The sequence below is a fragment of the Sorex araneus genome, chromosome X, assembly GCF_027595985.1.
Source record: "Sorex araneus isolate mSorAra2 chromosome X, mSorAra2.pri, whole genome shotgun sequence".
NCBI classification, from domain to species: domain Eukaryota; kingdom Metazoa; phylum Chordata; class Mammalia; order Eulipotyphla; family Soricidae; genus Sorex; species Sorex araneus.
In genome coordinates, this window is record NC_073313.1 from 314,750,793 (window position 1) to 314,772,053 (window position 21,261).

The 21,261-nt window shown below is 41.9% G+C and overlaps 1 protein-coding gene and 1 pseudogene across 1 annotated transcript in view; one reads left to right on the top strand and one right to left on the bottom strand.

The window, feature by feature from the left end:
* Positions 1-254: 254 nt before the first annotated feature.
* Positions 255-21,261, bottom strand: part of TMEM87B (transmembrane protein 87B) — a 45,583-nt gene continuing 24,576 nt past the window's right edge. The window contains exons 11-19 of the mRNA XM_055122350.1: positions 16,231-16,304; positions 14,517-14,623; positions 14,372-14,430; positions 12,376-12,479; positions 11,618-11,691; positions 8,046-8,119; positions 6,353-6,405; positions 4,611-4,641; positions 255-3,748 (exon numbers count right to left, since the gene is read on the bottom strand). Of these exons, the coding sequence (XP_054978325.1) occupies positions 3,689-3,748; positions 4,611-4,641; positions 6,353-6,405; positions 8,046-8,119; positions 11,618-11,691; positions 12,376-12,479; positions 14,372-14,430; positions 14,517-14,623; positions 16,231-16,304 (636 nt within the window). The 3' untranslated portion in view covers positions 255-3,688. The remainder of the gene's footprint in view (positions 3,749-4,610; positions 4,642-6,352; positions 6,406-8,045; positions 8,120-11,617; positions 11,692-12,375; positions 12,480-14,371; positions 14,431-14,516; positions 14,624-16,230; positions 16,305-21,261) is intronic.
* Positions 16,709-21,239, top strand: LOC129399604 (protein FAM76B-like; annotated as a pseudogene).

Here is a 21,261-nt window from a genome sequence, read left to right on the forward strand (position 1 = left end):
TGGCTGGCAGCGCTGGCAGCAGGGCTCAGGAGTGATCCTTGTGCATGTAGAGCATGTGCCCTTGATCACTGAGCTAGCTCAAAATTAAAATGTCTTAAAATTCCCTAACTGCATTTCCTTGATGACTATTGTGGCTGACCACTTTTCCACTTGGCAAATTAGCTGTACCTCCTAGCTCATGTCTTGCCATCTGTTGGAATCTACTTTCCTGTAGAAGATATCTAGCACTATAAGATATTATTGAGAATCAATCATCCAAAATTTCAGAACCACTTTATTAAAGTCAAAACAAATATTAAGGCACAGTAATACATCAGTTTTTCCAAATAAAAACCTTTGATTTCAAATAAATCTATTCACTGCTCAAAACAATGTCTTTCAAATTATAAAATTTAACCCTTTAGGCAGAAAAAGTATCTTTTTGTATTCCTGAACTTTCTTCCCAAATAAATGTTTTCCTAATTATAAATAAAATTCTCTCTCTCTCTCTTTTGGCTTTATAGGTCACACCAGGTGATGCTCAGGGGCTATTCCTGTCCCTGTGCTCAGGAATCCTGGCGGTGCTGGGGGCGGGGGAGGGTCATATGGGATGCCAGGGATCAAACCAGAGTTGGCCGCTTGCAAGGCAAGTGCCCTATCCACTGTATATTGCTCTGTACAATAAAATTCTTAATGCAGTACTGAACTCATTTTATAATGTACAGTTCTCCCCAAATCTAGTTTGTCACTTATACATGTTTGATATTTATAATTTCAGTAGGTTACACTTCAAGTATAAGGCTTAATGCTTTAAACTTTTATTGCATGCTGTAGGTTATACAAAGACACGAGTATCAAAAGTAGTGACTTACAAATTTAATATTAGCCATGTATAGTATAGACTATAAGTCACTTAACAGAGCTAAACCCTGCTTTAAAAATGGTATATAAAAATCAACCTTATGTTCACATTTTCCACATTTTCCGTTTTGATATTTTAGTGCAAATACACTGTATTACAGGGGAAAACTCAGTATTTCCTATAATATATAATACATTTTAATTTTTAATTTTACAGTGAAAATGTAGGTTCAAAAATTCACATTCACCTATTTTCCATGTTTTAAGTATAAACTAAATATGTTTTAAAACAAATATTTAAATACAAACTCAAACAGATTCCCTTTTAAGAAAATTGTATGTAAATTTTTGGGGGAGGGCTATACCCAGCATACTCAGGGCTTACTCCTGGCAGGTCTTGGTGGACCCTATGGCATGCCAAGGATTGAACCCAGGTCAGTGGGGTGCAAGGCGAATGCCATACCCGCTGTACTATCTGTTTAGATTGTCTACGCATTCTGCTAGAAACACATAGAACTAATCTCAATCTCAATTCCTTTCATTACCAGGAAGACCCATCTTGTGGCATTCTAAGAATAAATTATCCTGACAGCCATCAGAGTCTTGATAAGCAGCTTCTGGAAAGTTCCTGCAGAAGCAGACTGAGCAGGGCCTAGTGGTGCTTGGCTAACATTTCCCTTGTGTGTGTGTTTCTTATGAACCCAGCTATGGTCCCGGTTTATATGAGGGGCCTAAGAAGACTCTTCACAGGAATACCCAAATCAGTGTAGAAGAGTGTGACAGATCACACAATTCTCACTCGAAAAAACACAGCAGATATTCTCTGCAAAACATTCCAGGCTGAATGTTCTAATCCAGCGGGGCTCCTGCTTGCTCTGGATGGCCAGGAAAGGTTGCCTGCAGTGAGTTATGTCCACGGCATCATTTCGTAAATGCCCTGAGGTTGTGTGAGCAGCAGTTTTCCTTCCCGCTATCATGGTCTATTCCCCATGCCTGTGCCACGAGCTATGCAGCTTTGATGAGCTGGAAGTTCAGGATTCTGCACTTTAGGATTTACTAGAGTCAGACAATGAATTGGGGAGTCAAGGTACCTCCAACTAAAGGCAGCTGGACTGGACAAAAATGTTAGGAACAAGAAGGCAGAGGCACGCTAGCTCTGATATAGCAGGGAAGAGGGTGGGATACATTCAAGCCAGAACAGAAACAAATACTGTCTACTGTATGTGTATGATTTGGGGGTGGAGGTGGGGGGTTAGCACATCACTACGGCAGAAGCAAAACAAGGAACTCTCTTATGACGAAAGGTATCAAACCAACATTTTCCTGAAATCCACACCTTCTTCTGGAACGTTTATCAGAACGTTTTGAGTTCACTACTAAAAAATTAAAAACTCAAGACAGAATACTACCTGAAGTGAATATTTCTTTTCCTTGCCTCTAAGAATGAATGAGGTAAACTCAAAAGGTAGACTTTTTAAGAAAAATGTTTGTAGCATCACAATTTAAAAAAGTGCCTGCAATGGTTAGAACTGCAATGCTTCTCAATCAAAACTCCCTGAAGTCATTCTCAATTCAGAAGGGGTGGGATTCCTTTAAAGAGTGACATGTGTGTTTTTAATCATAATTCGTATTTTAAATGTCCAGAGTTCTGTATCTTTGGTTATGAGAGCAGCAAAACTATCCACAATTCCTTTATTCTACAAACAAATAGCTCTCAAGTTCCTGCATGTTTAAGAGGAAAAAAAAAAAAGAAAGTTGACATACTACATAGACAATGAAACCAAATAATGTACAAACCATAGTTGAAGGTTAGGAAATTACCAAATATTGGGGCTGGAGTGATAGTACAGTGGGGAGGGCATTTGCCTTGCATGTGGCTGAACTGGGTTCGGCATCCCATGTGGTCCCCCAAGCAATACCAGGAGTGGTTCCTAAGCGCAGAGCCAGGGGTAACCCCTGAGCATCAGTGGAGGTGACCCCCCAAAAGCCAAAAATAAATAAGTATTTAAAAAATTACCAAATATTATGTACTGTGCAGTTAAATATGTTTTATTAAGAAACCAAATATTCCAAATAAAACATGGTTAAGGTTGTAGGTTCACTACGGGACATGATCTTCTGGCCTCCTCATGAACAGTCAGTGGTGGGACAAGCAGGAGCACATTTGGCCTAAGGGCAGGGACAGTGGCCAGCAAACCTCTGGACAAACTTCTCAGGACCAAGCTCTCCACTCTCTGTGTTCCGGGAAGCTCAGGCACAGAAGAGAAGCCCGGGGAGTTCATGAACAGGGGATATTTACAAACAAGGGCTCTGTGCGGACACGTCTGTGCACCAGGCTACACCAGCCATACACCTTATGGCGCAAGACTAAGCAAGCAGCACTGATGACCTGACTACCTCTGTGTGAAATGCAATGCAGAGATAATTACCTCTAGGAACTACCACGCTTCTGAAGAATCACACCATCTACCTCATCTACCTCAAAAGTCTGTGGAAGAAGAGGAGGAGTATTTACTTAAAAAAAAAAAATTCAATCTATCTGCATTAGCCATATTTTCCAGAAGGAAAAAATACCCTTATCCACATGCCATCACCCACCCACTAAGGGCATCTGGGCATGTATCTTTATAATACTTCTCTCAGCTTGTTCCCGGCTGCAGGTCATTTAGTGGGCACTAACCTGACCTTCAAGAGTCAGCTCTAAAAGGTTTTTCAGGACCCACCCACTACCTGAATCGATTACCAAAAAAGAATGCAATAAAAACTTGTTGCACAACAGCGGAACAAAGTCCTCTTCTAGGTCTAAGATGTCCTTCTCTATTCGTGGGGTTTCATTCGTGAATCCCATTCACATGATCTTCTCTGAAGAGAACATTTTTTCTGCCATTTCCGATCTGGTCATGATTTCCTTAAAAAAAAAAAACGGTACACATGAAAATGTTGATGCTCCTTCTAGTACCTAATAAAATCACCTAATCTTTCAATATTCAGTTTCTAGGAATATTCCACGCAACAGATACAGGAAATGTAAACCTATAATTTAACGTCTTGCTAGCTACAAAGGTTTTTGCGCTCAGTATCGCCACTGAGAGGGACAGAGTTAAAATGGATCTCTCAAGTGACTCTGCTAGAGATCTGCCTCACTTTATACAATTAATGTACATTTGAAATCGTAAATCAATTTATCAAATGAATAGTACCAGTGTTTTTTTAAGAGCCATTCTATGGTTTAACTTTTTATAGAGTTGGAAATCCTGAAGTTGAACTTCTCACCACTTTCCATTTCACTGTAGCCAAATCAGTCTGCTGGGACCATAGTCATCTTCCTTACCATTCATACAGAGCTGGCTTCTCCATGGTCTATTAGCCATCACGTGAATTACTCCTTCACTATCACTATTTCTCCTATTTTAAAATCCACATCCTCTATTTGAATTTCCTTAGTAAATAAACAAGACCCAGAAGCTCTATTTACTAGTCCTGTAAGACAGCTAGAAGATCTAGGCAATTTAGACAAAATACCATGTTAAGGTAGTACAGAGTTAAAATCTCCTAGTTCTTTCTTTGATACCAACAAGCCTCTACCATACTCCTATGTGAAGTGAGTATCTAGCTCCTTTAATTTCACCCACAAGTAAATGCACTGTTTTAATTTAGCTTGCTCAATTTGTAAACATTTAAAAAAATAACTTTTCAGATTTTCTTTCTGAAGCATATTTATACTGTAAAAATATAACAACTCCAAAGCAATAAGTAAATATATAAATTACCTCATCTGAATCCACCAACACTGGAAGAGCTCTGAAATAAAAGAGGGGGAAGCTGAGAAGTATTGAAAGGTGATTTATCAACTAAATCTAAAGAGAACACTGAGTTACAAGCAGCCCAAACATTGCTGGGTGTGACCCACCAACTTTTTTTTTGAAAAACTGGAAGAGACTTTTGTAGACAAATGAAACCAGAGATTCATTTCCAGCATAACTACACTGTATCACTGACATCCTATTGCTCATCAATTTGCTCGAGCGGGCACCAGTAACGTCTCCACTGTGAGACTTGTTACTGTTTTTGGCCAATTGAATACGTGATGGGTAGCATGCCAGGTTCTGCTGTATGGGTGAGATGCTCTCGGTAGCTTGCTGGGCTCTCCGAGAGGGGCGTAGAAACATAAATACACTGTCACTGTCATCCCATTGCTCATCGATTTGTTCCAGCAGGTACCAGTAACGTCTCCCATTGTAAGACTTATTGTTACTGTTTTTTTTTTTTGGTTTTTGGGTCACACCTGGCGATGCACAGGGGTTACTCCTGGCTCTACACTCAGGAATTACTCCTGGCAGTGCTCAGGGGACCATATGGGATGCTGGGATTAGAACCCGGGTCGGCCGCGTGCAAGGCAAACGCCCTACCCGCTGTGCTATCGCTCCAGCCCCTATTGTTACTGTTTTTGGCATATCCAATATGCCACAGGTAGCTTGCCAGGCTCTGCCGTGTGGGCTCGATACTCTAAGTAGCTTGCTGGGCTCTCTGAGAGGGGCGGAGGAATCGAACATGGGTTGGCCGTGTGCAAGGTGAACACCCTACTGCTGTGCTATCACTCCAGCCCATAAATACACTACCAAAATTATATGTAAAGGAAGTTTTAAAAAAATTTTCTGGGGGCTGGAGCGATAGCATAGAGTGTAGGGGTGTTTGCCTTGCATGCGGACGACCTGGGTTCGATTCCCAGCATCCCATATGGTCCCCCAAGCACCGCCAGGAGTAACTCCTGAGTGCATGAGCCAGAAATAACCTCTGTGCATCGCCAGGTATGACACAACCCCCCCCCAAAAAATTGGTGGGGGATGGGGTAGGGGTGGTGGGAGGGATACTGGGAACATTGGTGTAGGAGAATGGGCACTGGTGGAGGGATGGGTAAACAATCACTGTATGACTGAAATGCAAACATGAAAGTTCATAAGTTTGTAACTGTACCTCATGGTGATTCACTAATAAAAAATTTTAAAAAAAATTTGTATATAGGGAGCAAGGAAAAGAAAGACCAAATGGACACAAAAGTTACCACATCTAGTTATACTGTTTTTCACTATGGAACTATTTGGAATTCATCCTCCAACAGAACATTTCAAGGACCCTGAACAATTCAAGAGTGCAGGGACTGGGGCCAGAGTGACAGCACAGAGGGGAGGGTGTATTCCTGCATATGGCTGACCTGGGTTCAATCCCTGGTACCCCATATGGTCCCCAGAGCCCCGCCAAGAATAATCCTTGAGAGCAGAGTCAGGAGTAAGCCCTGAACACTACCAGGTATAGCGCCCAGACCAAAAGACCAAAAAAAAAAAAAAAAAAAAAAAAAAAGTGAAAAAGAGCAGAGAGAAAGGAAGACTGAAAGAGGGCTCTGTAAGAAGTCGGTGAATCAGTCATTCACAAAGGCTCGCCACGCAGACAACAAAGTATAAAAGTGATCCCTTCAGACTACTGCCCAAATCTCAGGATCAAAGAGGATATTTACACATCTGTGAATGAAGAGGGAATATTTTCTTCCACCCACTTCAAATCTTCATCCTGCAGAAACAAATATTTATATTCATTAGCATTTGCTTGATATCACTTGAAAACAGAATTTTAAAACAGGACACATACAACATTAAGTGTATGAATTCAAATGTATGACATTCTTTTCATTCCATAGAAAGTTGGCACTGATGCTATCCAGGAAAAGATGCCAGTCGTTTCTTAACAAGGCAAACAAAAAAATCTAGATTGTTGTACTTCTTGGCTTTAGTTAGGTGCAAAAGTGTTACTGTGGGGGCTGGAGTGATAGCACAGCGGGGAGGGTGTTTGCCTTGCACACAATCGACCCAGGTTTGATTCCCAGCATCCCATATGGTCATCTGAGCACCACCAGAAGTGATTCCTGAGTACAAAGCCAGGAGTAACTCCTGAGCATTGCCGGGTGTGACTCAAAAAGAAAAAAGAAAAAAAGAAAAAGAAAAAAAAAGTGTTACTGTGTTTTGCTGTTTTTCCAAGGAGCAACTCGGGTCACTTCCAGGCTGTGTGAAGGGTCCATGTGCCAGGCATGTGCTGAACCATTCCAGTCACATCTCTGGCTGAATGGAGGCATTATTTTATTTTTTGGGGAGGAGGGGGGGCTTTAAAAAATGACAGTAAAAATACAAAAAAATCCTGACTTATAAAACAGAAAATAGAAAATGTATATTGATTTCTTTGCACTCTGATTACACCCCCCTAATTTGTTCAAATTGTTATATGATAAATTTATAATTTAACAGAAAAAATAGAACAAATATGTCAACTTTGCAAAAGTCCACTTATTTTCATCATTAAATGATCAATTCACTGTAGGAGCCAAAAATGTAAGCTGAAATGTTTTGCTCTTTAAACCAAAACTTCTTTATAGTTCTCTCGCTGCAAGAAAGAAAAATCATCGTTTTTTTTCTTTTTTTAATGTTTGTTTTTGTGGGGGGGCCACTCCTGGCAATGCTCAGGGGACTATATGGGATGCCGGGGATTGAACCCAGGTCCACTGCACACAAGGTAAGTACGTTACCCACCGTACTATTACCTTTCTGGGTTCACAATCAGCAATATTCTGGGGATTTTTGTGTATAGTGTAAATAGAATGTTTGTCTTTTACCTGCCTATGTGGAATACTCTAGCTCTACTGAGAGTCACCCCTCACTTTCTTCCAAAAGATGGACAATTCAGCCAGTACTACTGGAACGTCAATTATCAGTTTCAAATAGAAATAAGCCACAAGAGATGATTCAAATGGACATTACAGGTTAAGCAAATTTACTGCAGTAAGAGCTAATATATAGCTTTGTAGCATTTTAAAGTGACTCTGAAATCAATTCAGATCACATCTGTAACCTGCTATACATCTGAATCATCTGTGCAATCTGCGTGGGGGAGGCCTGAGATTCAGGATTTCTAATGAATCTCCAGGGGATGCTCCCACAACTGTTCCGAGAAGAACTCTTGAGAAGCAAGGACGCACAATCACAGTTATCACTAAATTACCATCACTGCCTGCTGCCACTCACTCCCCATATAGAAAATCTTAGCAAAAAAGAAAACAGAATACCCACATAAGTTTTCATGATGTTGAATAAATGTGACATGCATAGACTTTTAAAGTACTCAAGATAACTGATATCCTACCAAATAATTGTAATACTCACAAAATTATCAGAAGTAGCAGGTTTAGCTGTCCCATTGGAAAGTGTTTTTGATGCTCTTAATTTTATTCCTTCAGCTATTGTGAGAAACAGATATATATAAACTTATGAAGCAAGAACATTTTCTTTATAGCCTCACATTTAACAATCAACTAAGGGAAAATGCTATACATTCATATTTATAGCTGTCTTTTTTTAAAGGCAAGTTTCTATTAGAAGCGCTGGGTGGGTGTTAACTTTACCCATTTAGAAACGCAGAGGGTGTACCTTGTCCCCTGGCAGCAATCAACCACAGGGTCTGAAAACTTGACGTTGGTCAATGCTGCGGCCAGCACTACACAGCAGCAGCTGCTCTGTGCACCTGGTGGGCTTTGGGGACCATACACACATGTGTGGGGGATGGGACAACGTAGGCCGGGTGTAAGACAAGAATGTTCTGTTTAACTTCTAAGTATATGGAAAACGTCATAGTAATTATTTCTGTTTTACTGGCTTAAAAGTGTAATTATTTTACTGTAGCACTGCACTGTCATCCTTCCTGTTGCTCACCGATTTGCTCGAGCAGGCACCAGTTAACATCTCCACTGTGAAACTTGTTATTACTGTTTTTGGCATATCGAATACACCATGGGCCAGGCTCTGCCGTGTGGGTGGGATACTCTCAGTAGCTTGCTGGGCTCTCCGAGAGGGACGAAGGAATCGAACTGTTAGCCACATGCAAGGCAAATATTCTTTTATAGTCAGAGAATATATATTCATTAATTTTTTTTTGGGGGGGGAATGAGCTCAGTGGATAATCCAGTACCTGCCTGGCAGGTGCACAACTCAGAATTCTACAGTTCCAGAAACATCAGAACTTTTCAGGCACCTAAGGCTTTACGTGGGGGCAGAGGAGGTGAAGGGGGTGAGCCCATTGCACCCAGCTACTAATGAGAATGCGCAAGCACCAAATCTGGGGAATGCATGTGTGTGGGCCCACAGTGACCCCTGGTTGCACCCAGTATGCGAGAGAGCACCACAGCTACAAGAGTGTGGTCCCCTTGAGTGTGTGAAGGACCAAACAGCCAGTGATGTTCCTTGTAGACATCACAGACTTTCTTAAAGGCCCCACAACCTCTGCTGTTGAGTATTTAGGATATACGCATTTTATGTGATTATTTAAATAGTTAAGGTTAAAGCCTCCCATACTGTTTTTCTTTCCCTTCTCACACCCAGAGTTGCACAGGGGTTACTCCTGGTTTATGCACCCAGGAATCACTCCTGGCAGTGCTCAGGGGACCATATGGGATGCTGGGAATTGAACCTGGGTCAGCCTCGTACAAGACAAACACCCTACCCGCTGTGCTATCGCTTCAGCCCCTCATACTGTGTTTTGATTTTAACTATTTGTCCCTAATGTCCTTCCCCTTTCCTGCTTCCTTTAAGATTAGTAATGTTTTAATATTTTCCCTTCTCTATTTTTTTAAATCTGTTTCTATATTTTAAAATTGGATCTCTACAGACTTGAAAATATCTCTTGGTTTATTAAAATCTACTTGGAAGATAAGAGCTGTAATATAGTGCTCGTACTATAATGCAGGTTTCATCAAAACCCTGAGCAAACGGTTTGAGGCTCTTTGTGTTCCTGGAGCGAGCAGATACCATTGGGCTACACTAGCACTCGACAGGGACGAATGGAGACATTACTGGCGCCCGCCTGAGCAAATTGAAGATCAAGGGGATGACAAGTGAAACAATATAGTGCTGACTTCCATTACATCTTCTATCCTAACCGCTCTATGTTATAGCCTAACATACTCCTGTGTCATAGATCTCAAACTTTTATTCTTGCCACCAAGTCAACTTTTAAAATTAAATGGAAAAAAAAAGGAAACACTTTGTACTTATCCTAGTATGTCTTATTTTCAGTGTTCTTTTTTCATGATTCTTTATTCTTTAGAACTGTATTTCAAACTTACATCATTCCTCTACAGTTTGAAAAACTTCTCTTAGCCTTTCTTCTGCTGCAAGCATGTTAATGAACAGCGGCTGTGGGACTTCCTGAGAGTCTGGGACGCTTAATAGTCAGGAGACTGGGCTGCTTCCCACTGCCTTCAGTTAACTGAACAAACAATCCTGGGGCCCTGGAGATGGCTCTGAGGACTAGAGAGCACCTTTTCATGTGAGAGACCCATGTTCAACTCCCAGCTCCGTCTAGTTACTAAAGCACCACTGGGCATGACTCTAACATGCACTGGGAGTAGCCCCCAAGCACTACCAGGGGTAGACGCCTCCTTAAAATTCTGCCTGGCGAGTTAAATTAGTTATTTATAACATAATTCACCCCACCATTACTGGAACCAAAACCTTAATACACTGTACTTTATTATCTTTGCCATAGTTAAGTTTTCCATGTTTCTTTTAACAGAAAAATTCAATACTTTCTTTTTCTTTCTTTTTTCCCTTTTTTTTTTTTTGTAGCCACACCAACAGGATTCAGACTTACTTCTGGCTTTACACTCAGGGACCACTACTGATGGGGCTAAGGAACCAAAAGGGATGTTGGGGATCAAACCCAGGTCAGCCACGTGCAAGTCAAGTTCCCTATCTGCTATGTCTCTTTTGTCCAAAATCAGATAATATTTAAGAGAACGGTTGGAAGTGAGATAAGATGAGAGGAGGTTAAAAGAAGTGGGGTCACTGAAGACACTACTTACGTGACAATCAGATTGTAAAATATTCACATATTTTAGACAATTAGAGAAGCAAAATAATTGTAGGAAAAGAATGTTGCTATTCAAAAAAAAAAGGGGGGGCTGGATCGATAGCACAGCGGGTAGGGTGTTTGCCTTGCACGTGGCCGACCCGAGTTCGATTCCCAGCATCTCATATGGTCCCCCGAGCACCGCCAGGAGTAATTCCTGAGTGCATGAGCCAGGAGTAACCCCTGTGCATTGCTGGGTGTGACCCAAAAAGCAAAAAAAAAAAAAAAAGTTGTCACTAAGAGAAATCAAAGAGGAAGGCAAAATGAAAAAAGATTAAAATCACTCTCAATATTTGATTTCCTTATTAAAGTATCTTAAATGCTGAACTAGAGACTGTAGCACTGTCCTCCTGTTATTCATCGATTTGCTCGAGCGGGCACCAGTAATGTCTCCATTGTGAGACTTGTTACTGTTTTTGGCATATCAAATACACCACGGGGAGCTTGCCAGGCTCTCTGAGAGGAACGGAGGAATCGAACCCAGGTCGGCCACGTGCAAGGCAAACGCCCTACCTGCTGTGCTATTGCTCCAGTCCATCATTAACCATATGAATATTATTTAGAAGCTAAGCACAAAATGTACTAAATTGTTTTTGTGTAAATGTGTACTTACCTCAATACTTAGATTTAAGAGCAAACAAATAACGAAAATTCAAACTACTTTCATAATCCTGAGATTTTAATTATGTACTTTCCTTTGTGATTGTTAGAGTTTTTTACAGAGAATATTTTTATGGTGGTGGTGGAGAAAATGTAAGTGAACCTGCATTATAGCTGAAAGTACAATTACTTCTGTTATAATGCATCAAAACATATTAAAAAAATCACTCACTTAAATTTTCAGAAGTTACCATGAATTCTTCGATTTCATCATCAGAATCATCTATCAAGGGCATGAAGGCATATCTACATCAAAGACAGAAAAGTTGTTTTACAAACTGAAACCCAATCATGAGCAACCTTGTAACTGCATCTCACCATGATTCAATAGAAAAAAAATTTTTTTTTAAAAAGCTGGTTTTACAAGCAAAATTTTTTTAAAAAAACTTGTTCAACTTTCAGTTGGTATCAGAATGATAGCATATAAAAATGCCAACATCTTCAAAGTTTATAAAGTAAAATAAAATTTAATTACTTCACTGTCAAATGAGCAAAAACTATTACAAAGAAGCTATAGCTACTGCTACTCCCCCATTACTAAAGGTAAAAATATATAAAATCTTTCTGAACGCCAACTTGCAACATGTGAGGTCCAGGGAAGGAGCCTCCAGCCCCTCTTTCTGTTTGTTTTTGCGCCACACCCAGCAGAGCTCAAGGCTTATTCCTGGCTCTGTGCTCAGGATCACTCCTGGCAGGTTCGGGGTTGAGCCCGGATCGGCCTAGTGCAAAGCAAGTGCCAACCCCCCAGCCCACTGTACTAGCTCTCTGAACCCCCCTCTCCTGAGGCCCTGTCACTTTATACATCTATTTCACTGTCTAGCACTTGCTGTTTGTCTCCCTTCTTAAAAGTAAGGACTACTTCTCTACCATTTCTACAAAGATATTTTTTAGCAAACATTTGCTGAATGGTAATTTTCCCGTCTTAGGTACCTCTGATTATTTGCTGACGGTCTCCACAGAAACATTATTACAATAAGGATAAGTGAAAACAGGAAACTCCAAAATGCATCATCAACCCAGCGTTCCATCCAATTCTATAAGAACAATTCAAAACACAAAAAGTTAATTTTTTGATAAACACACAGATTGAGCACTCAAACAGCATGTGTGTATGTATACAGATATGTACACATATATACAGACAAATACTCTTAAAATCTAACCATAAGACTTTCATATATGTTTCTTTCCCTTTTTTTGCTTTTTGGGTCACACCCAGCGATACTCAGGGGTTATTCCTGGCTCTGCACTCAGGAATTACTCCTGGCGGTGCTCAGGGGACCATATGGGATGTTGGGAATTGAACTCGGATCGGCCGTGTGCAAGGCAAACGCCCTATCCGCTGTGCTATCACTGTAGGCCCCATATGTGTTTCTTTCAAGAAATATAAAACCTAAGAGATGCTATCTTTATAAAATCAGCATGAAGACATACTTCATCCTAAAAATCAAATCAAATCAATAAAATCATAACATATAGTATTATGAAAAGAATTAAGAGCTAAAAGGGGGGTGGTAGGAGGGAACCTCAGAACACTGGTAGAGGGAAGCTGTCACTGGTGGTGGGATTGGTGATGGAACACTGTATATCTAAAACTCAACTATGACTTTTGAATCATGGTTTTTGTCAAACACTGTGCCTAATGTCCTTCCCCTTTCCTGTCTCCTTTAGGATTAACAATGTTTTAATATTCTCTCTTCTCTTACTGTTTTTTGTTCTATATTTTAAAATTTCATCTCTACAGACTTGAAAATATCTCTTGATTTATTAAAATCTACTTGGAAGATAAGTAAAAGTAAAAATTTAAGTAAAAAGATAATTAAAAAAAAAAAACAAGAGTTCAAAAAGGTCTGAGAGGTCACTTAATCTATTTTCTAAACAAAAACCACAAGGCAGAGTTAAACTTAAACTAACAAAGGGCATTTTTTTCACATCACAACATTATAACCTATGATCCAAAAATCTCAAGGCAGTTTTTCCAAAAGTGCTTCAATAGATTTTAGATTGCTGAAAATAGCTCTAACAAATCTTTAACACAATAACCATTCCCTTCCACAAAACTGGAGGGTGAAACAATTAAAAATCTAAATCATATACTTAGAATCTCATGTGAAAAATATGTGAGGGAAAGAGAAAAAAACCGCATTCAATGCCTTCTCCTCCAGTTCTGGATTTATGGCCACACCTGACAGTGCTCAGGGCCTACTCCAGGGAGGCTGGGGAGAGCCTCTGCAGTGCTGGAGAACAGAACCTGGACTGGCGGCATGCAAGGCAAGTCCCCACCCACTGTACAATCTCAACCACCACAGAGGACTTGTAAAATGTCCAAACAGAACTAGAGAACTCTCCCACCGCTGCCTCCACCAAAGAGACTTTGCGATCTTGAGTCTAAGGAACACGGCATCGCGTCATCGTTATCATCTCCCGCTGAGGGCTCACTGCTCAGGATCTGCCGTGCTCAGAACAAGCACACTCTCCTGGAGGTGAGTTCAATGCAGAGCTCACGGACCCACTCCAATACACCAGTCTCGTGGTGGATGGGAGGGAAACAGGCTCTCCTACCGGAAACGACAGAGAACTATTTTCCAATAGTTCTAAGCAGAGAAAGGACACAATCAAAACGGAAGGTCTGAGAGGAGGTTTCTGAGTGGAGGCAATGCTTTTATATTATAATCCTATAGAAAAGAATTTCTTCTTATGGGGGGGGTTCACACCCTGAAGGCAGGACAGGGTTGCAGAAGCAGCACACTCAATGACTACCACATTCTCTGCCCCCTGAGACACATCCCTGGTCCTCTATGAAAGAAATTTAAAAGGAAACAAGATCTTAACTAAAATTATTTTCATTTACAAACACAAAATTTTTAAAGATTACACAAAGCAGTGGAATTAATGGAAACTGTGTAACTAGAGAGATCATACTTACCGACAGACATTTTGCAATTCTAAAGGTCTTAGTTGTCCACACCATAAATACTATAGAAGCTGAAACAAAACCAAGACAGTCAACTTTTGAAGCAACATGCAACACAAAAATAATTTATGGCTGTAAGAAAAATCAAATTGCTTACCGAGTACTGCAAAGATCAGAGTATTTGTAAAGTGCCTGTATAAAGAAAATTTCACTGTGTTCTTTCTTAGCCTAAGAGTCTTCATAGTTTGGGCCAAACTTATAAAAATGTAGGAAAAGTTAAGGAAAAAACATTTTAGTAACAAACAGTTAAGATAATAAAATACAAAGGACTCTTCTGTCTTTCTAAAACAAGTACTGCTAAATAAAATCTAAGCCACATACAGCATAATCACAGTCAACACTTTGTGAACAACCATGATACCACCATACATCTTGCTTTACCATTTACCACTGTTTGAAGAAAATCAGCCTCGTACTCCTTCTGTCCCAAGGTCCCAGTCCCCTAATGGGCCAGCGTTCCTTGGAGGTCACCTCAGGACCTGCCACATGGCACATAGCCCAGGCCTCCCAGCTCTGCTTCGTTCTGGTTCTTTCAAACATCCTGATCTGGTTCCAGATTTACCGTCTGAATGCCACCTCAAAGAAGGTGGCACTAAGCAAGGTGATCTATCAGTTTTCCTTTTGTACATTAAAGAAAGAAAATGAAACAAATATGGAGCTAGTTAGATCAGGAGAAACTTGACCGCAGGAATTACTGCAACAGACAGGAGGAAGCTCAGGGAAACTGGAAGAATGTCTGGAATGTTGAGATTCTGCAAGGGTCTCCAAGGCCAGACACCAGAGGTAAGCAAAGAGAAGTGGGATCAGGAAGCAGCAGTGTGGGAGTCCACAGGTGGGGGAGCCAAGAGCTTGGCCTCGGTCCTACAGGAAAGTGGGGTCCTGCGAACCCCATCCTCCAGCAGGGCAAGGGCTGGGGTTCTCCTAACCACGGCTATTTTACAAAAGCCTGCGGCTCACTCAAGGTCAGCACCGTCAAGCGTGAGAAAGCACTGTGAGGCTTCCCATGGGCTCCGCAGCAGTGGCCCTGGGGCCCAACCAGAGTTTCCACCAGTCTTCCCTCTGGAGCGGTTGTATAAGCAGTAAGCAGGACTCAGGAACCATACCCTGAAAATAATGGAGGGAAGCAAAAAAAAAAAAAAAGGTGGCAAACATTCTATTCCTGCTTCCGATGTTAAATTCTTTTTTTTTTTTTCTTTTTGGGTCACACCTGGCTCTGCACAGGGGTTACTCCTGGCTCTGCACTCAGGAATTATCCCTGGCGGTGCTCAGGGGAGCATATGGGATGCTGGGAATCGAACCCGGGTCGGCCGCGTGCAAGGCAAACGCCCTACCCGCTGTGCTATCACTCCAGCCCCTCGATGTTAAATTCTAAAGACTTAATTGATTAAATTAAAAAAAGATTTAACTAAAAAACTTTACTTCAGCACCACAGCGTACCAAAACTTTTTCCTCTTCCTAACTGCTGGTGAGTTGTAAATGCAGATTGTCTCAGAGAACACAATTCACTTAAATCTTCAGTCACTCTTGACAAAAAAATGGTGAATTCATTAAATGTCCACAAGAAAAAACTTAAAAAAAAAAAAGATTCTTGACTTCGATCTATTTTCTGCATTAAAGATCTAGTCTCATTTAATTATTCTAGTACATTTTTAAAACCAAGGAGTAAGGAGGTTAAAAGCAAATTCTGGCAGCCTTAACTTACCAAGATGCCTTTCACTTTAGATCAAGTTTCAACCATTTTTCCTACAAAAGAAAGCAGCCACCAAAGCAAGCATGCCCCGTCCTCCTGGGCGGGCCCCACAGGAAAGGATATCCACCAGCACAAGCCAGAATCAAGGAGGGAAAGAGGGAGGCTGGTCAGAAGCACAAGATCAGAATCATTTGCCTGCAGCAAAACAACAAAAACAAACATAAGCAAAATAAGCAGAAAAAAATTCTATGGCTTTTGAATGGGGAAGGGGAATGGTGCGTGCGTGCGTGTGTGTGTGTGTGTTGTATTTTCCCATTACTTCAGAAGCTGAATCCTATAGGGTCAGGCATATGGTTCACCAAACTCGAGGGAGCAGAGGCCAGGGATGGGCTCAGGAGCAGAGCACACACCTCATTTGTGAAGCCCTGGGTGGGATCCCTGGTACCCCACACACATACACTCACATACTAGGCCTAGGGAAACAGCACCGTGCATCCAGCACCTGTGATGTAAGGGCCTCAATGAAGAGTCCTTGTCCCATGCACCCATGTGCAAGCACCGCAGTCAAAGGATGCAAGCCTCAGTGAGCACTACGACCTATGGCCAGTCGGGGCCCGGGCTTCAGTGATGCCAACAGCCGTGAAGGGAAGCAGGAAGGAAATGAAATTTACAATACCCAAGCAAGGGGCCAGAGCGCGGACAGTGGGCAGGGGGCTTGCCCTGCAATGTGGCTGAGCCAGGTTTGATCTCCTGCACCGCAGATGGTTCCCCTAGCCCCAAGAGTGATCCCTGAGGGCAGAGTCAGGAGCCTGACCTGAGCACGAATGGGTGTAGCCTCCCACCCCCCACACACATTCTGCCAAATAAATGCCACCGGCAAGCAGGCCTGAGGCAAGTGGGCCTGAAGCACTGGACTTCCCAGCAGCTCCGGAGATGGACACCGGAGAGCTTGAAAGCTGGGGGACACGTCTGCCACTGCAGGACTGACTTCTCCTGACACCAGGAATGTCGAACTGCATGTCCTACTGTAAAATGTCCTTACTGCATTTCAACAAAAGAGCACAACTAACACAATTTGTAATAAGTATGCTCAAAATGTGAAGCAGTTTGGCACACCCAAGCCTTGTCAGTACTGTAACATAATAACAGTGTTTATTGGCACAAAGTGTCAGCACTGCACACTTGCTGAAATTCAAAAAGAAGTACAGGGTGCCTCAGACCTGTGAGCGTGCAAGCAGCAGTGTGTTTTGACCGGAAGGAGGAGGGGAGGAGGAAGGTTGATGGAAAGTTAACTGCTGGCTTTGGACTCTGTTGTGCAAGAGTCTGACAGACAAAGGAGCAGAGGACGAGCCTGCACCTCCCATTCCAATTCCTCTCACCCCATCCTGAGGCACCTCGGCGGCCAGCACAACATCAGCAGCTGGAGTCCAGAATAAGAGCAGAGGCTGTGGAAACAGAGCCGTAGATCCTCTGCTGCAACTCAGAATGAAACTCCAAAGAAAAAGCCCAATTGGAATCTAAGCCAGCTAATGGAGACAGCAGCTCTATGAATCAGTCAGCGGGGGAAGGGACAATTCTGTCCTCATCAGCCTGTGAAAGAGGAGGTGCTACCTGGAAGCGCCTCCTGCAGCAGGCTTGGAAGCTGGCCTCACATTCTGGGGAGAGGGCAACTCAGAGAAGGGATTATCAAGTATAATGCGGTTGGAGGCCATGCGGGGGGGGGGGGGGGGGGGGGAAGGATGAGGTGGGCTGAATGTAGACTAGAGACTGAACACAGTGGCCACTCAACACCTCTGTTTTGAACCACAACACCTAATTAGAGAGAGAGAACAAAAGGAAATGCCTTGCCACAGTGGCAGGGTGGGGTGGAGGGAGATGGGATTGGGGAGGGTGGGAGGGATGCTGGGTTTACCGGTGGTGGAGAATGGGCACTGGTGAAGGGATGGGTCCTCAATCTTTGTATGGGGGAAACATGAGCACAAAAATGTATAAATCTGTAACTGTACCCTCACGGTGATTCACTAATTAAAAATAAATAAATTTAAAAAAAAAAGAATTAATGTTTATGTACAGTATCTGAGGAAAGACAGTGTCTTGTTTTGTACAAACTACTGTAGATTTTTACTTACAAATGCCTCTTTGCCACCTAATGTTTTTATTTATAAGAATGCTAATCTTTTGTACATAGTTTATATTAAAGTCATGTTTAATAAATGTATATAAATGTGATGTATAGAAATCTATTTCAAAAGGAAATCAGAGTGACTAAAAAAATGTTCGAGGTTGCATTCAGAACTGATCACGGAAATAGACTTTATGTGGTCCTTGGGGTCAGTCTTTGCTATAGGAAGCTGTTGGCCATAGAATCACTTAATTATGTTACAGTACTTTCCCCGAGACTGTATGTGTACACATACTGACATTTTGTAGAGCACCTCTTCCAAACAATGGTTATTTCTTTTTTAAAAAAAAATTTTTTTTTGAATCACTGAAATAGTTACAAACTTTCATGATTACGTTTCAGTCATATAATGATCGAGCACCCATCCCTCCACCAGTGCATTTTCTACCACCAATATTCCCAGGATCCCTCCTACCTCCCCTACCCCATCCCACCACGTCTCTGTGGCAGGTACAATCCTTCTAACTTTCTCTCTCCTTCTGGGCATTATGGTTTACAATGTAGATACTAAGAGGCCATCATGTTTGGTCCTTAGTCTACTTTCAGCATGCATCTCCCATCCCAAGAGATTCCTCCAACCATCTTTTACTTAGTGGTCCCATCTCCATCCCCACTGCCTTTCTCCTAGCACATGACACCGGCCTCCAAACCGCAGACCGATCCTCCTGACCCTTACCTCTACTGTCCTTAGGTGTTAGTCTCCTATCATGTTACTTTATATTCTAGAAATGATGCAGTCATCCTATGTCTGTCCCTCTCTTTCTGACTCATTTCACTTAGCATGATATTCTCCATGTCCAGTGACAGTTATTTCTATATTGTCCCTAGTTGTCCATTGGCTCCCCTAGCAACAATTCCTTAAGTGTAGAGATAATCTTTTTTTTTTTTCTAAGCCTCCCTACATACAGGGACATATGTTGAGCTCTTAAGTAGATGAACTAAAAAATAATATATATATATATGTATATGTGTATTCTTTGGGAAATTGCTGATTTTTCAGTTTCAACCAACAACAAAGCACAACTATTACAATTATTATAAATGAAAAGTAATATGATTTCAATGATACAACAATTATAGGACACCATAAAGGATATGAACCACACAAATATGGAGTCAATAACTGCTAAGAGGATGTCACCCCATATAACTAAATGATTAGAATCCTGGAAAATAAAAATAGGTAAACAGAGAACCATACTTCTAAAACTCTAAGATGCTGACTATGTAAAAATTCAAAGAAATACGGTATATACATGGTATCTGGATGTAGGATATTGATCTTTCCTGTCTCTTTTCTATCAAGAAATAGCTTCCTATAAAATGACATATATTACATATAAAGACACAAATGATTATTATGTGAAGGTACAATAAAGCAATAATGCCCTCTTCCTACCGCAGCCAGAGCTGTGAAGAGTAAGTGTGTCTAATACAGAAACAGACAGGAGAAGAACACGGAGACCTGCCCTGTGGAAGACCAATGCCCTGCTTTAGGGGTTAGAGCACAAGTAAATGTTCTATAGCACAGACAGGCTCTGGGCATGGTGATCTGCTTAAGTCATCAAATGCAAAGTCATTCTTAGTGGCCGTCACAAAGTTCTGTGAAGCAAGTAAAACCTAGTAAGCTCTTTAACCACCCAGGCCTCAACCACGTTCTTGGGTCACATCCAGCTATGCTCAGGGAAGACTCCTGGCAGAGTTCAGAGGACCATACGGGGATGCCGGAGCTCAAACCCAGGCCAGCCAGCCACATGCAAGGCAAGTGCCCTACCCACTGTACTACTGCTCCTGCCCCTCGACCATACTCTGAAGAAAAGTCAAGGGCCAGAAAGTGAGCGGTCTTCCCAGGCAAGATCAGTACTCTGGCACTCGTGTCACAGTCTTGTTCTCCTGGAGCACAAGCATCTCCTACTTCTTCCAAGATTAGATTCTGTCAAACCCCAAATATGTGAGGGCCACAGAGTCAGAGCAAACGTACAGCCACGCAAGCACGAGTATGTAAAGATGTAAAATGCAAGAAGGGTTCAAATCATTTCCAACTCACTTGCATTACGGGCTACAGGGGCAAGGAGAGTGTTTGAGCCGCATAGTGACAAGAAAAATGCTTCATGGAAAAAAAAGAATAAAAAAGAGGAGGGGCCTGGAGAAACAGTACATAGGGGAGGGTACCTGCCTTGCATGTGGCTGAACCAGGTTTGACCCCCGGTACCCACAGGATTCCCCAAGCACCGGCAGGAATAATTTCTGAGTGCAGAGTCAGGAGTAAACTGAGCACTCCTGGGTGTGACCCCCAAACCAAAAAAAAATAAGCAAATAAGTAAACAAGAGGAAGCTAATTCCAAGGGTGACATGAGGGGGAAGCTTTATAATCAGCGACATCATTTAGGAAAAAAAAGTACTCGATGGAGACGATGGTGTTGAGTCAAATGAGTCAAAGGGAGAGGAACAGACACAGAATAATCTCTCTCGTATGCAGGACAGAAAGAAACTTCCCAGGGGAATAGCAAATGTCCAAAGAAAATAGAAACAGGGAGCAGAAGAACTGGTCTTCGGTAGGCAGATTTACCACTAGACTGGGGGTGGGAGGGGATAAGTTAGGGAAGGTAACACTAGGACAATGGTGGAGGGGCAAGTGTCGGCCACAGAGGCAGTATGTGTGTGGGGGGAGGGCACACGAGGAAGAATGGGGCCACTGGTGAAGGGAAGTGGACACTGCGAGGAGATGGGTAATGAATATTGTATGCCTGAAACTTAATGAATAACCTTGTAACTGATTCACAGTAGTTGCTTAACACATAAAATAGAAAAAGCATGCAGTGTAGAATTTTAAGTTCAGAAAGGCTTAAAAAGTAGCAAAATAGTCAAAGGGTGGGGGGAACCCTCCAGTAAGAGCCTTTCTCATATGATTTCCGTTCTTCAAGGTTTCATCTCCAAACTTTAGGTGAGATGTAAAATTTTGCTTTCCAT